General features: G+C 46.5%; 1 protein-coding gene across 1 annotated transcript in view; it reads right to left on the minus strand.

Moving 5' to 3' along the window:
• The window catches only part of ZHX2 (zinc fingers and homeoboxes 2), a 193,752-nt gene that overhangs the window by 10,601 nt on the left and 170,792 nt on the right, over positions 1 to 12,359 (minus strand). Inside the window, exon 3 of the mRNA XM_050801522.1 lies at positions 6,675 to 9,411. Coding sequence (XP_050657479.1) covers positions 6,679 to 9,192 — 2,514 coding nt within the window. The 5' untranslated portion in view covers positions 9,193 to 9,411 and the 3' untranslated portion in view covers positions 6,675 to 6,678. The remainder of the gene's footprint in view (positions 1 to 6,674; positions 9,412 to 12,359) is intronic.

The raw sequence follows: 12,359 nt of genomic DNA on the forward strand, positions 1-12,359 counted from the left end.
GGCCACCTTTCAGTTCCCCTTGAGTATGTCAGTTCTTCTGTCTGGAATGTTCTTCCCCTCCCCTCTGCCCAGCATACTCCTGCATGTTGGTCTAATGCTTTGGTTTTCAATTCATCCATTATTTCTTCTTATTATTTATTTATGAATTTATTTATTTATTTTTGAGACAGAGTCTTGCTCTGTGGCCCAAGTTGGAGTGCTGTGGCACGATCTTGGCTCACTGTAACCTCCACCTCCTGGGTTCAAGTGATTCTCCTGCCTTAGCCCCACAAGTGGCAGGGACTATAGGCATGCACCACTATACCCAGCTAATTTTTGTATTTGTAGCAGAGATGGGGTTTCATGATGTTGGCCAGGTTTGTTTGAACTCTTGACCTCAGGTGATCTGCCTGACTTGGCCACCCAAAGTGCTGGGATTACAGGCATGAGCCACTGTGCCTGGCCCCATTACCTCTTTAGGAAGTGTTCCCTAAACCTTCAATCCGCTATTTAAATCCTCAAATTCCTGTATTCTATACTCCAACGGCATCAAAGAACATGTCAGTGTAGCAACTTTCCTTTGTGTTTGATTAAAGATTGGTTAAAACTTCATTTCCCATTAGACCAAGGGCTCCATGAGGGCAGGGACATGCTGGGCACACTGCCTTCCAGAGCCCGGCACACAGCAGACATTCCACAAATATTTGATGGATGAATGAACCAAGTCACTTATTAGGAATGTCTGTGGGTTAGTGACTTCACCTCCTTGGGGCCTACATTCTTCCTCTGAAAATGAGAGGGCTGGATTTCATGGTGGCTAAGCCTCCACGAGCTGCCCAAAGCACAGTGAGAATTCCTAGGATGAGAAGCTCCAGAATTAAGTAAATGGAAGTGGTATCAGTTAACTCCCCATTAGACATGAGGGAAGCCAGACTAACGGGCAGTCCCTGAGAAGCATCACCAGTAAGTATCTGGTGACAGATTCTCCAACAGACCTTTCCCCACACATGGGAAGCAAACTGTACCCAACTCCTCTTGCTGCTGTCAACCACTGGGGTTAATGAGTGATGGAAAAAAATGAGGACAAGCAAAAGGACTGAAACACCAGATCCCAACTATCTTTTAAAATTCTCTGGTTGGTTCAATGAACCGTTATTCAGCATCTGCTCAGAATCTAAACTAGGGATTCAGAGATTAAGGGCATATGGTCCTTGCCTCTAAGGGTCTGGTACAGGAGAGAGGGAAACAGATGACAACAATATTTTCATTCATTCACTCATTAATTAATTAATTAATTAATTAATTAAAACATCTGCATTTGGACAGCTAATCTGAACAGAGTGTGAGGGCATACCTCTTCTGGATCTTAAATCGTAACCAGAATGCAACGCTTAACAGCCTTAAACATTTTAACCAAGCTGAACCATGGAAAATATCTTTCTGGCATTTCACAATTTTTTTTCTCTTCTCCAAAGCCATCCCTAATCATCAGGAGTTGGAAATTGTTGACAGAAATTGGGAGGCAGCGAAGGTGGTGGCTGGAGCTTTGGAATCAATTTTAGACACTGGCTGAGTGAACTCTGGCAGTTCCTGAGCCTCAGAATTCTTTGTTTAAAATAAATGGGAAGGCGGCTTGCACATGTGGGTTGCTGGGAAGGTTCTGAATCAGACAACATGTTGGAAAAGCCACCTCTCCTCCTAGTTCCTCCGGTTTCTGTGTGCACTGCTCTCAGGAAACTGGTGTTTCTATGTCCATTTCTCACCTTTATTAACTGAGATTAGGTAGGGGCTGTGTCTTGGTCATTCTGGCAAATCTACACAGACTAGCACAGTGCCTGGCACAAAGAGGGCTCTCTAAAGTTCTTGCTGAAAGAATACATTGTGGATTAGTTTCCACTCCCACACAAAATCAAGAAATGACCACACTCTGTTTGTTCCAGGCTGTGGTGGTGGGTGCCACTGTTGGAGAGGGCAGGGCCAAAGTGGCTGGCGTCAGGCACTGGCCTGACAGTTGAGAGGTAGCTTCCAAGGTCTTCCAGCTGTTGGCTGAGGAACACAGGGCAAGTCACTCATTTTCTCTGACCCTCAGTTTTGCCCTCTGTAAAATGGGGAAAAGCCTGTACCTACCTCACAGGGTGGGTATGAAGTTGAAATGACTTAGTAGACATGCTTAGAAGGCAACTGAACACACAGTGGGTGTCAGTCAATGGGTACCCTCACTAGCAATAGTAACAGAATATTCTGTTTCACCAAACATCAAGGCTGATGTCTGACAATGTCTTGCTCAAGTACGTTGACTCATTTTTCCGAAAAAACAAACTTAATTTTCAGCCTTTTCCTAGGACACGTCCCTCAATGGAATGACTCAAAGATTCTTCAGACACAGGGACTGAATCGAGACAACACAATTCAAAGGCTGGGAAGTACTCCTTATCTTTGTGCCTAACCTCAGGGCCAAGGTGAGTCTGGACCGAGTCAAATGCTGTCCTAAGCCTTGCAGGGTTTAGAGAGATTTGGTTGCAGGAAATGCTTAACGCCTACAGAGGAAATCTAGTCCTAGAGCCAGCTCTCAGCTGCTTGCTCAAGTTCCTCCCCCTTCACCCTCTTGCGCATCACATAACACCTTTTATAAAGTCAAAACCATGAATTATTTCAGGATTATTATGTGTCATAACTGAACTGAACTGCAGGTTCCTAAATAAATAAGTACTTAAATAGGGACATCACTGAATATTTATGAATTCAAGAGACTCATGTGTTTGGTTCACGAAAACTGTGAAGTAATTTGGAGAGATATCTTTTCCCTTTAAATTGAAAGAATTCTTTAAGGAGTGCCTCTGTCCAGGATGTGGGAGAACCTTCAATGCCACCCCTAGTGCAGACGGCAGCCCCTTTCTCAATACAATGGACCTCCAATGGTGGGGCATGGTGGCTCACGCCTGTCATCCCAGCTCTTTGGGAGGCTGAGGCTGGTGGATCACCTGAGGTCAGGAGTTTGAGACCAGCCTGGCCAACAGTGAAACCCCATCTCTACTAAAAAAAAAAAAATACAAAAATTAGCTGGGTATGGTGGCACGCACCTGTAGTTCCAGCTACTTGGAAGGCTGAGGCCAAGAGAATTGCTTGAACCTGGGAGGCGGAGGTTGCAGTGAGCCAAGATGGCACCACTGGACTCCAGCCTGGGCCATAGAGGAAGACTCTGTCTCAAAACAAAACAAAACAATGGACCTCCAAAATATCAGGGAGCCATCAGGGATATCTGATGTTGCCACGTGTGGAACAGATCTTAGCATCCTGTTTAGGGATGTTTTCTAGCTCACGGCTGGGGCATTTACCATAATGAAACATAAAGTGGGGTTCCTGTATGCTCCTTTTTTTTTTTTTTTTTTTCAGACACAGCTAGTCCCTGTCCTGAGAAGGGAGGTATCAACTAGAAATGGAGAATTTCTGTCAGAAATAATGAGGTAAAGATGGCAGGAGGAAGAGTGAGGACTCTGGAGACAAACTCATGTGTTGGCTGGGTGAATGTGGGTAAGTTCTTTGGTTTCTGAGTCTGTTTCTGGGTTTATAAAACTATAGAGAAGCTACCTCCCGAGGAGAATTAAGTAAGAGCAGAGCATCAACCTCGACCTCTGCTATTCAGGTGGCCTTCGTTCATCACTCCATCCTTCCTCCCCAAAGGTTTTCTGTATGATTTTAACATTCCCTCCCTCATTACTGTCTTCTTTGGGCCACTGGGGCATCAGCCAGGGTAACATCCCACCCCCATGAGCATTTTCAGCTGGTGGTGGTGGTATAGCTTGGGAGAGGAGAGATGGGGACGGGGTCCTCAGGGGCCTCTGGAGAACTGCTGCCCCTAGACAACCTCCTGCTCAGCCATGGGGCCCTGGAAGTGCCATCTGAGCTTACCTTGGGATATAGAGACACTAAGCATCTTTCTATTCAAATTCAGCAAACACAGTTTGTTCAGAATAGCTTTTGCCTGTTATGGGAAACCATTGAGTTTGCTTTCAGTTTGCCTCCTCTTATCCTTTACCGAACCCAAGCTCTACCTTTTGGCTATGCCCAACCTCTTTTGGTTTCTCACTAGTGCCATTCCTTTTCTTGTCTCTGGACCTTGGCCATGCTGCTTCTTCCATTTGGACCCTTCTTTCCCTTATCTGTGCACCTGGATAACTCCTTCTCATCCCATCAGTCGGATGTCCCTTTCTCCAAGAAGCTCCCTAACCCCCGACCTGGGTGTTCCTCCTCTGAGCCCCCACACAGAGCTGTGACACACATCACAGTGATGAGTAAAGGAAAGTGCGATTTCCTCTCTTCTTGGCCTGCCCGAGCTCCGTGTGAATGGATACTGTGTTGTCTCTCTCTCTCATGGCACTGTTTCTAGCACCTGGAGTAGCAGCAGGCACACAGTAGGCGCTCAGAAGGTACTGTTGAATGGAACTGAATCCTATTGTCCTCTCTGGGGTGGGAAGAAAAAGCAATCATGTAGACAAGTGTCATGGACGGGAAAAGATCAAGGATAGAAGATGGGAGGCCCGGCATGGGTGCTCACGCCTGTAATCCCAGCACTTTGGGCGGCCAAGGCGGGTGGATCATTTGAGGTCAGGAGTTTGAGACCAGCCTGACCAACATGGCGAAATCCTGTCTCTACCAAAAATACAAAAATTAGCTGGGTGGGGTGGCACATGCCTGTAATCCCAGCTACTTGGGAGGCTGACACAGGAGAATCTCTTGAACCTAGAAGGTGGAGGTTGCAGTGAGCTGAGATCGTGCCATTGCACTCCAGCCTGGGCAACAGAATGAGACTCTGTCTCAAACAAACAAACAAACAAAAAAGATGGGGCAAGCAAGGAGCTTTCATGTGGACCAAAAACAAACAAACAAAAAATCACCCCCTCATTTTAATGAGGGAGGTATGGGCTAGACTGGTAGGTTCTCCCAAGGTGGGAAAATGGCCAGAGGTGCCTAGGTAGAGGTGGGAGGTTGCTGTCATTGTGGCCTCAGTGCACTTCTATCCCCGTCCTTTCACTCGTGCCCTCCCCTTTGGGCTGCGCCCGTACCTTTGACACACAGGCATTTCCTCCTCCAAGTGGGAGGAAAAAGGAGAATGGAGAATGATGGCATTCTGGGACTGGCTGCTCGTTAAAGTGCTCTTTTAATAGCAGATGGAACTGGCCAAAACAAGGTTTCTAGAGAATTTCATTTATTTGTCAGCTGCCTCATTTTATTACCGAATCAATGAGTTAATGAGCGACCTGGTTGGCCAAAGTTGTCCAAGTTCATTAAGACAGAGGTGTGGTAATTTCCAGGGCTGCCTTTGGGACCTTATCAGTCGTTCGGGAGGTTCTTACATTTATTTTATCCTTTGTAAAGATAACTGGGGAGGCCCATTCTGTGGTCTTTTCAGTGACCTCTGGAGAAGCCTACCTGGGCAAACCCTGTATCTTCCTCCTTGTAATATTTCCTTTCCCTCCCGCAGCCTTCCCCCTGCCACCGCCCCCATTTCTCAACTCACCACCGAGCTGCTGTGCTTCAGGCCTGGATTTGCACTGACCTCTTAGGAAGCAGAACACCAAGGCTTCAGTGGCATGTCCCATTATGGGGATGACATGGCCATTAGTAACCATGGAAACCGCCCTTCCCCATGGCTTGTGTGGTTCTACAGGCCTAATTTACACCCGGCTCTTCCAGATTTGAAGGGGTTATGGGGACCCAAGCACAGTGGCACCTTCGTTTAGCCCTGACAAGGCAAATACCAAGCACTTTCAAAGCCTTTTCCGATTAGAATAACCTCAAGTCTTTGATTCAGTAAACGTGGATACGTATTTTTAAAAAATCCAAAAAGAAAAGGGGAAAAAAAAGAGAGAGAGAAAAAGAAACAACCACTTCACGTTTGGTGTTTTTACAGCAACAAACCTAAAACACAGAGGGAGGATGTGCTTTCTAACAGTCACAACTAAACTTCAGAATGGACAGGCCTGAAGGCTGGCACCCAAACAGGCTACAGCCAGCAGTGCTGTTCCCTGGGCACAGCCTTACAAATGAGGGCATAGTTTCCATCAGCCCCCATTTTTCTTCCTTTTTCAAAGAACCTTTACAAATAACTCATCAGCCGGGCTCAGTGGCTCATGCCTGTAATCCCAGCATTTTGGGAGGCAGAGGTAAAGGGATTGCTTGAGTCCAGGAGTTTGAGACTAGCCTGGGCAACAAAGTGAGACCCCGCCTCTTCCAAAAAAGTTAAAATATTAGTTGGGTGTGGTAGCAGGTGCCTGAAGTCCCAGCTACTTAGGAATCTGAGGTGGGAGGATCGCTTGGGCCCAGGAGTTTGAGGCTGCAATGACCTATGATGGAGCCACTGCACTGCAGCCCGGGTGGCAGAGCAAGACTCTGTCACTAAAAACAAAACAAAACAAAAACACCAAAACCAAAACCAGACCCTTCCACTACAAGAATAAGTATGTGAGGTAATGCGTACGTGAATCAGCTCGATTGAGCCATCCCACTAGGTAAACATATTTCAAAACATCATGTTGTACGTGATCAACATACACCATTCTTATTTGTTAATTACAAGAAAAAGAAGCCACCATCTACGTCAACATCTCTGTACCCTACAATCTATACCAACCCTGGCAACGAAAAGAAAGCAAGCTGCATTCTCCGCTGCTGCCTGGGTGAGCAGGTGGAATTACCTGTCTAGGCCTGGCCAGCCTCTGCAGGGACGCAGTCGGAGTCCGATTCGGCCAGTTCCACCGCGCCTTCTGCTGCAGCCTGACTCCAGCTATCTGATCTATCTGAGATGGCATCCTCCTCCCCGACCGTCACCTCCACGTAATCCACAACGCTCGACTCCTCGTTCTCGTCGCTGCCCTGGCCGTCCCGGCTGCTGCCCTCTGACCGGTCTGAGGTAGCCTCTGAGGGCTTTGCTGGCAAACAGTCTTTTGCTGGCTCGCTGCCTACTTTTACCCTGGGTACCAACTTCTCCAAGTCCTCCTCGCAGAGTTTTTTGGGGTCCTTGTAATATTGTGGAACCACGTCACCCCCGTTCTTTGGGCTCTCGGCGATGGGTTTTGTTGCTTTCCTTGCTACGGCATCGTAGCCGTGATCATCTGCCACGGGCTGGTGCTGGTACTGCTCCATCCACTTCACGGTTCCTGTTTTTAGCAAGCATCTGTTCTCCTTGAACCAACGCACTATCTCAGTTCGGACCAGGCCCGTCTTGGCCGCTAACTGGTCGTACTCCTGGGGAGTAGGCCACTGGGTTCTTGCAAACGTGCTCCTCAGGAGATGAACCTGTTCTTGACTTTTTGCAATTGCTGGCGAAGGGCTGGGCAGAGAACTGGTTAACTGGGCACCAGAGAGCTGGTCGAGTCGAGACAGAGCACCGTTGGGGGCTCCCGCATCTTGGCCTTTTTTGCCAGACCCCATGGAATCCAAGACAGCTTGTTCCATGCTGTCTCGAAGCTTCCGCCTCTCCGAGAACCAGGAGTCGATCTCTCTCCTGCTGAGCTTGGTCTCCACCCTTAGCCGATCCAGTTCTGCTTGGGTAGGAAAAGAACTTTTCGAAAAGCTGTCTTCCAAGATTTTCACCTGACCCTGTGTTTTCTCTTTGAACTTCTGGGGGGCAAAGTCTGGGTATGCATGGTAGGTGCGACCGTGTCGGGAGGCCGCGATGGCCAACTGGTCTTTGGCAAGGGATTCGCTGGTGATGTGGACGATGCCCCTTTGACACCGATACCGGTGGTCACTGAACCACTTCTTGATCTCGCTCCTGGCAAGGCCAGTCACCTCGATAAGCCGGTAAACCTCAGCATCATCAGGGAACTGGCTCTGGAGAAAGCTGGCCTTGAGATGTGCTATCTGCTCCTTTGTCTTCTTGCGGTCACTGGCTGGCGTGGGCGGGGGGTTGGCCACCTTGGGTGGGGGCTCTGGCACCTGAGCGATGTGTGGACGCTTGGGCTCGGGGGCAGCTTGGGGAGTCACCAAGGGTCTCTTCTGGCCGTGGTTGGTGACTCCTGCCACGGCAAGCGTGATGGGGGAGCAAGAGACGGTTGTTGACCCGCTGGTCACCTGAGTCAGCACCAGGCTAGTCTGGCCGAGGATCTGGCACGGTAGAGCCGTCTGGAGGATGGGCTGCGTCACCTTTGTGGGGGCCAACTGGGCGGGCAGCACAGTGATGGTCGGGGGTACTGACTGGATGGTGCCATTGAACATCTTCTTCCGGGCCTCCTCTACCTCTTCTGGGGACCAGCTGATGCCGTGCTTTAAGCGCTGGGTGGCAAACCAGATTCTGATGTGCTCCTCTGGGTGTTTGGAGGCAGCCGTCAGCCAGGACAACTCAGCCTGGGTTGGGTAAGGAAACTTGTTGAAAGAGTTGATCATTGTGGCATTTGTATCCAGGGCAGAGTTGTATTTGGTAGTATTTAGTGGGACGGGGACCTTGGGCACAAGGTTGATATTTGGTGGCAGCTGTACAGAAGGCATGACGTGTCCTAATGTGTCTTGGAGGAGCTCCACACCTCCGAGTCTCGAGAGGATCTCAGCTGTGTCTGTCACCAGGCGGGCGGTCCCTTCCACGTGGTTCTCGGGGGTGATCTCCTCGGGCTTCTTGGGCATCTTCTTGGCATCCGCTTTTGGTTTTCCGGGCTTCATGATGGGGGTTTTACTCACCGAGATCCCAGAATCACTGTCACCAGTTCCAGGGCCGCTGGTGGTGATGGACACGACATGGTTGGCGGCTTCGATGGACTGTTCCAAGACAGTTTGATTATTGCGCTTAATTAACTTCAGCTTGAAGTTGGCCTCCCCGGGATGGAACTTGGAGTTGTGGTCAGACAGGGAGTCGTACTTTTTGGTTGTGAAGTTACATTCTGCACACACGTAGAGGGGGTTGAGAATCACGTTGGGATGCTGCATGTCAACGTGCTCCGTGAACTCGTTCAGGTTTTGCGTGGAGTAGGGGCAGTATTTGCACTCATAACCACCTTGGAGTTTTTTGGACTGGCTTTCTCCCGTAGATTTCACCTCTATCACTTCATTTTCTTTGGAAGAGTTTTCAAGTTCCGCTGCCCAACTGTCCTTGGCCACGTCAGGCTGTGGTGTGCCGATTCCTTTCTCTTTGGCCCTGTCTACCTCCTCGGGCACATCTTGTTCTACTACTTGTGATGTCCGAACCATGCACGGAGTTGTAGATTTTCGTTTGCTAGCCATGCTGCCTGTCTGTGTGCAATGGCTTAGTTTTGGAGGGGGGTAGGGAGGGGATGGTGAGATTCTTGGAACGAATAAGGTGAAGGGCTTTTGGCTTTATTCCCCCTCAAATGGCTTTGGCTTTCCTTGTATGCTGAAGTCTAGTGTTTGAGTTTTCAGAATGATTTCAGCACAGAAAATTGCAATGGCACCAACCACTAAACACACCAGGAAGCATCATATCTGTGGGCAAGAACAAAGACAGGGTCAGTGTCTCTTCACAAGGCAAAAGAAACTGGCACTTTTTTATGAGTTTTCCCATGACCCATCTCAACTGGCACCCAAATCGAACACCTATGTACGCCCAGATGGCATGAAAGTGCTTATAAACAAGAAAGATCGCATTATTCTTCTCTTCCTTTTTTTGGGAAGGAGGTGAGAACAGGCCCAAACCAAGCAAAGGTGGATGAGGGTCACCATTTCATGTTTAGAGACAAAGGAATGCAGGAAAGGTAGACAGGTACTAAAATCTTCTGAAGTGGTGAGAGGGAATGTCGCAGATGGTGTGCTTGCAAGCCGCTTTTAGATACGGTACCTCGGAAGCCAGACGTGTCCCCAGGGCTGGCAAGTGAAATTTATCCAGGCGTTAGAAGACAGATATGAACATTTTGCTTATCATAAAGGCAAAATCACAATAGAAAATCCAGAAAATGCAGAAAAGTATAAAAGAAAAAAAAAGCAATCACCCCCCAATATTGTAGTTTTATTGTTCATCTCACTTAAACAGTTTCCCATTTCCAAAAATAGTGAGCAAAATGATGATTTTAAAAATCATTATTTCATCACATGGTGAAATCGTCATGCGTGGTCTATCCCTACAATGTAATAACATGCATTATAGGGATATACCACACATGATGTGTTCAGCCATTGGACTTGTTTTTTAAAATATTATTTTAAGTTCTGGGATACATGTGCAGAATGTGCAGGTTTGTTACATAGGTATATATGTGCCACGGTGGTTTGCTGCACGTATCAATCTGTCATCTAGGTTTTAAGCCTCGCATGTATTAGGTATTTGTCCTAATGCTCTCCCTCCCCTTGTCCCCTACCCCCCCGACAGGCCCCAGTGTGTGATGTTCCCCTCCCTGTGTCCATGTGTTCTCATTGTTCAGCTCCTACTTATGAGTGAGAACATGTGGTGTTTGGTGTTCTGATCCTGTGTTAGTTTGCTGAGAATGATGGCTTCCAGCTTCATCCATGTCCCTGCGAAGGACATAAAGTCATTCTTTTTTATAACAATTGGACTTTTGTTGAACATTTATTTCCAGTTTTTGACTCTTATCAACAAAACTGCAGTGAATACCCTTAATCCTTATTTCTGATAATTACCTTTGGATGGATGCCTAGAAGTGGTTCTCTTGACCCATATATATGGTAGAGTGTTGGCCTCAGTTGGCCTTTTCTTTGGTAGTGTATGAGAGGGCTTGATTCACAATCCAGCCTAGGTAAAATACTACTGTTAAAAAGCCTTGCTGATTAGATAGGGAAAAACAGTTTTTTGGATTTTTGTTTGTTTCTGAGACAGAGTCTGGCTCAGTCACCCAGGCTGGAGTGCAGTGGCACAATTCTAGCTCACTGCAACCTCTATCTCCCGGGCTCAAGCAATCCTCCTGCCTCAGCCTCCCGAGCAGCTGGAACTATAGGCACACACCACCATGCCCAGCTAATCATTTTATTTTTATTTTTAGTAGAGACAGCGTTTTGCCATGTTGTCCAGGGATTTTGCCATGTTGTCCAGGCTGGTCTCCAACACCTGGGCTCAAGTTGTCCACCTGCTTCTGTCTTCCAAAGTGCTGGGATCGTGGGTGTAAGCCTTGCCTGGCCAAGAAAACTGTTTTAATATGCTTGTATGTTTTTCTTGATTGACAATAAGGTTTAATTGTTTTCAAAGGTTTGTTCACTATTTATATTCTTTTGTAAATTATCTGCTTATGTCATTTTTATATTTTGATGTTCTGTGGTTTTTATTATGAATTTGCAAGAGTTCTCTTTACATAAATAATACTAATGCTTTACTTAGTTTGTTGCAAAACTTTCTCCAGTCTATCATTTACCTTTTTTTTTCTTTGGTGAGACGAAATTTTGCTCTTGTGGCCCAGGCTGGAGTGTAATGGTTTTTATTATGAATTTGCAAGAGTTCTCTTTACATAAATAATACTAATGCTTTACTTAGTTTGTTGCAAAACTTTCTCCAGTCTATCATTTACCTTTTTTTTTCTTTGGTGAGACGAAATTTTGCTCTTGTGGCCCAGGCTGGAGTGTAATGGTTTTTATTATGAATTTGCAAGAGTTCTCTTTACATAAATAATACTAATGCTTTACTTAGTTTGTTGCAAAACTTTCTCCAGTCTATCATTTACCTTTTTTTTTTTTTGGTGAGACGAAATTTTGCTCTTGTGGCCCAGGCTGGAGTGTAATGGCATGATCTTGGCTTACCACAACATCTGCCTCCCAGGTTCAAACGATTCTCCTGCCTCAGTCTCCCAAGTAGCAGGATTACAGGCATGCACCATCACGCCAGGCTAATTTTGTATTTTTAGTAGAGACGGGGTTTCTTCATGTTGGTCAGGCTGGTCTCGAACTCCTGACCTCAGGTGATCCGCCCGCCTTGGCCTCCCAAAGTGCTGGGATTACAGGTGTGAACCACCACGCCTGGCCCTATCATTTATCTTTCAGTTGTGCATATTATATACATTTTCAATGTTTAACGTGTAGAAATTTTAAGTTTTAGCTAATAAATTTACCAATTTTTTTCTCTTATAGCCTCCTCCATTGTGATTTTATATTTAGGAAGTGATTCCCTGTCTTGATAGCTGAAATATATTAATCTACATTTTCTTAAGAATGTTTTAACTTTATTTTTGCATTTAACTCATCTGCTATTGAATTTATCTTGGGTTAAGCTGTAAGACACAATTCTAACCATTTTTCTTGAGAGTTACCAACCATCTCAGCAGCATGCATTATTATTTCCTTTCTAACTAATTTTTGAGCAACCTCCTTTATCATACACAAACTTTGTATCTACTAGGGTTGGTTCTGGGTTATCTAATCTGTGTATTGATCTAGCTATTGAGTACTGCACTTATGCCTTGCTTCTAAAAGAACTTTTGTAAGTGTAGAGTACA

Source organism: Macaca thibetana, chromosome 8 (assembly GCF_024542745.1).
Source record: "Macaca thibetana thibetana isolate TM-01 chromosome 8, ASM2454274v1, whole genome shotgun sequence".
Classification (NCBI taxonomy): Eukaryota; Metazoa; Chordata; class Mammalia; order Primates; family Cercopithecidae; genus Macaca; species Macaca thibetana.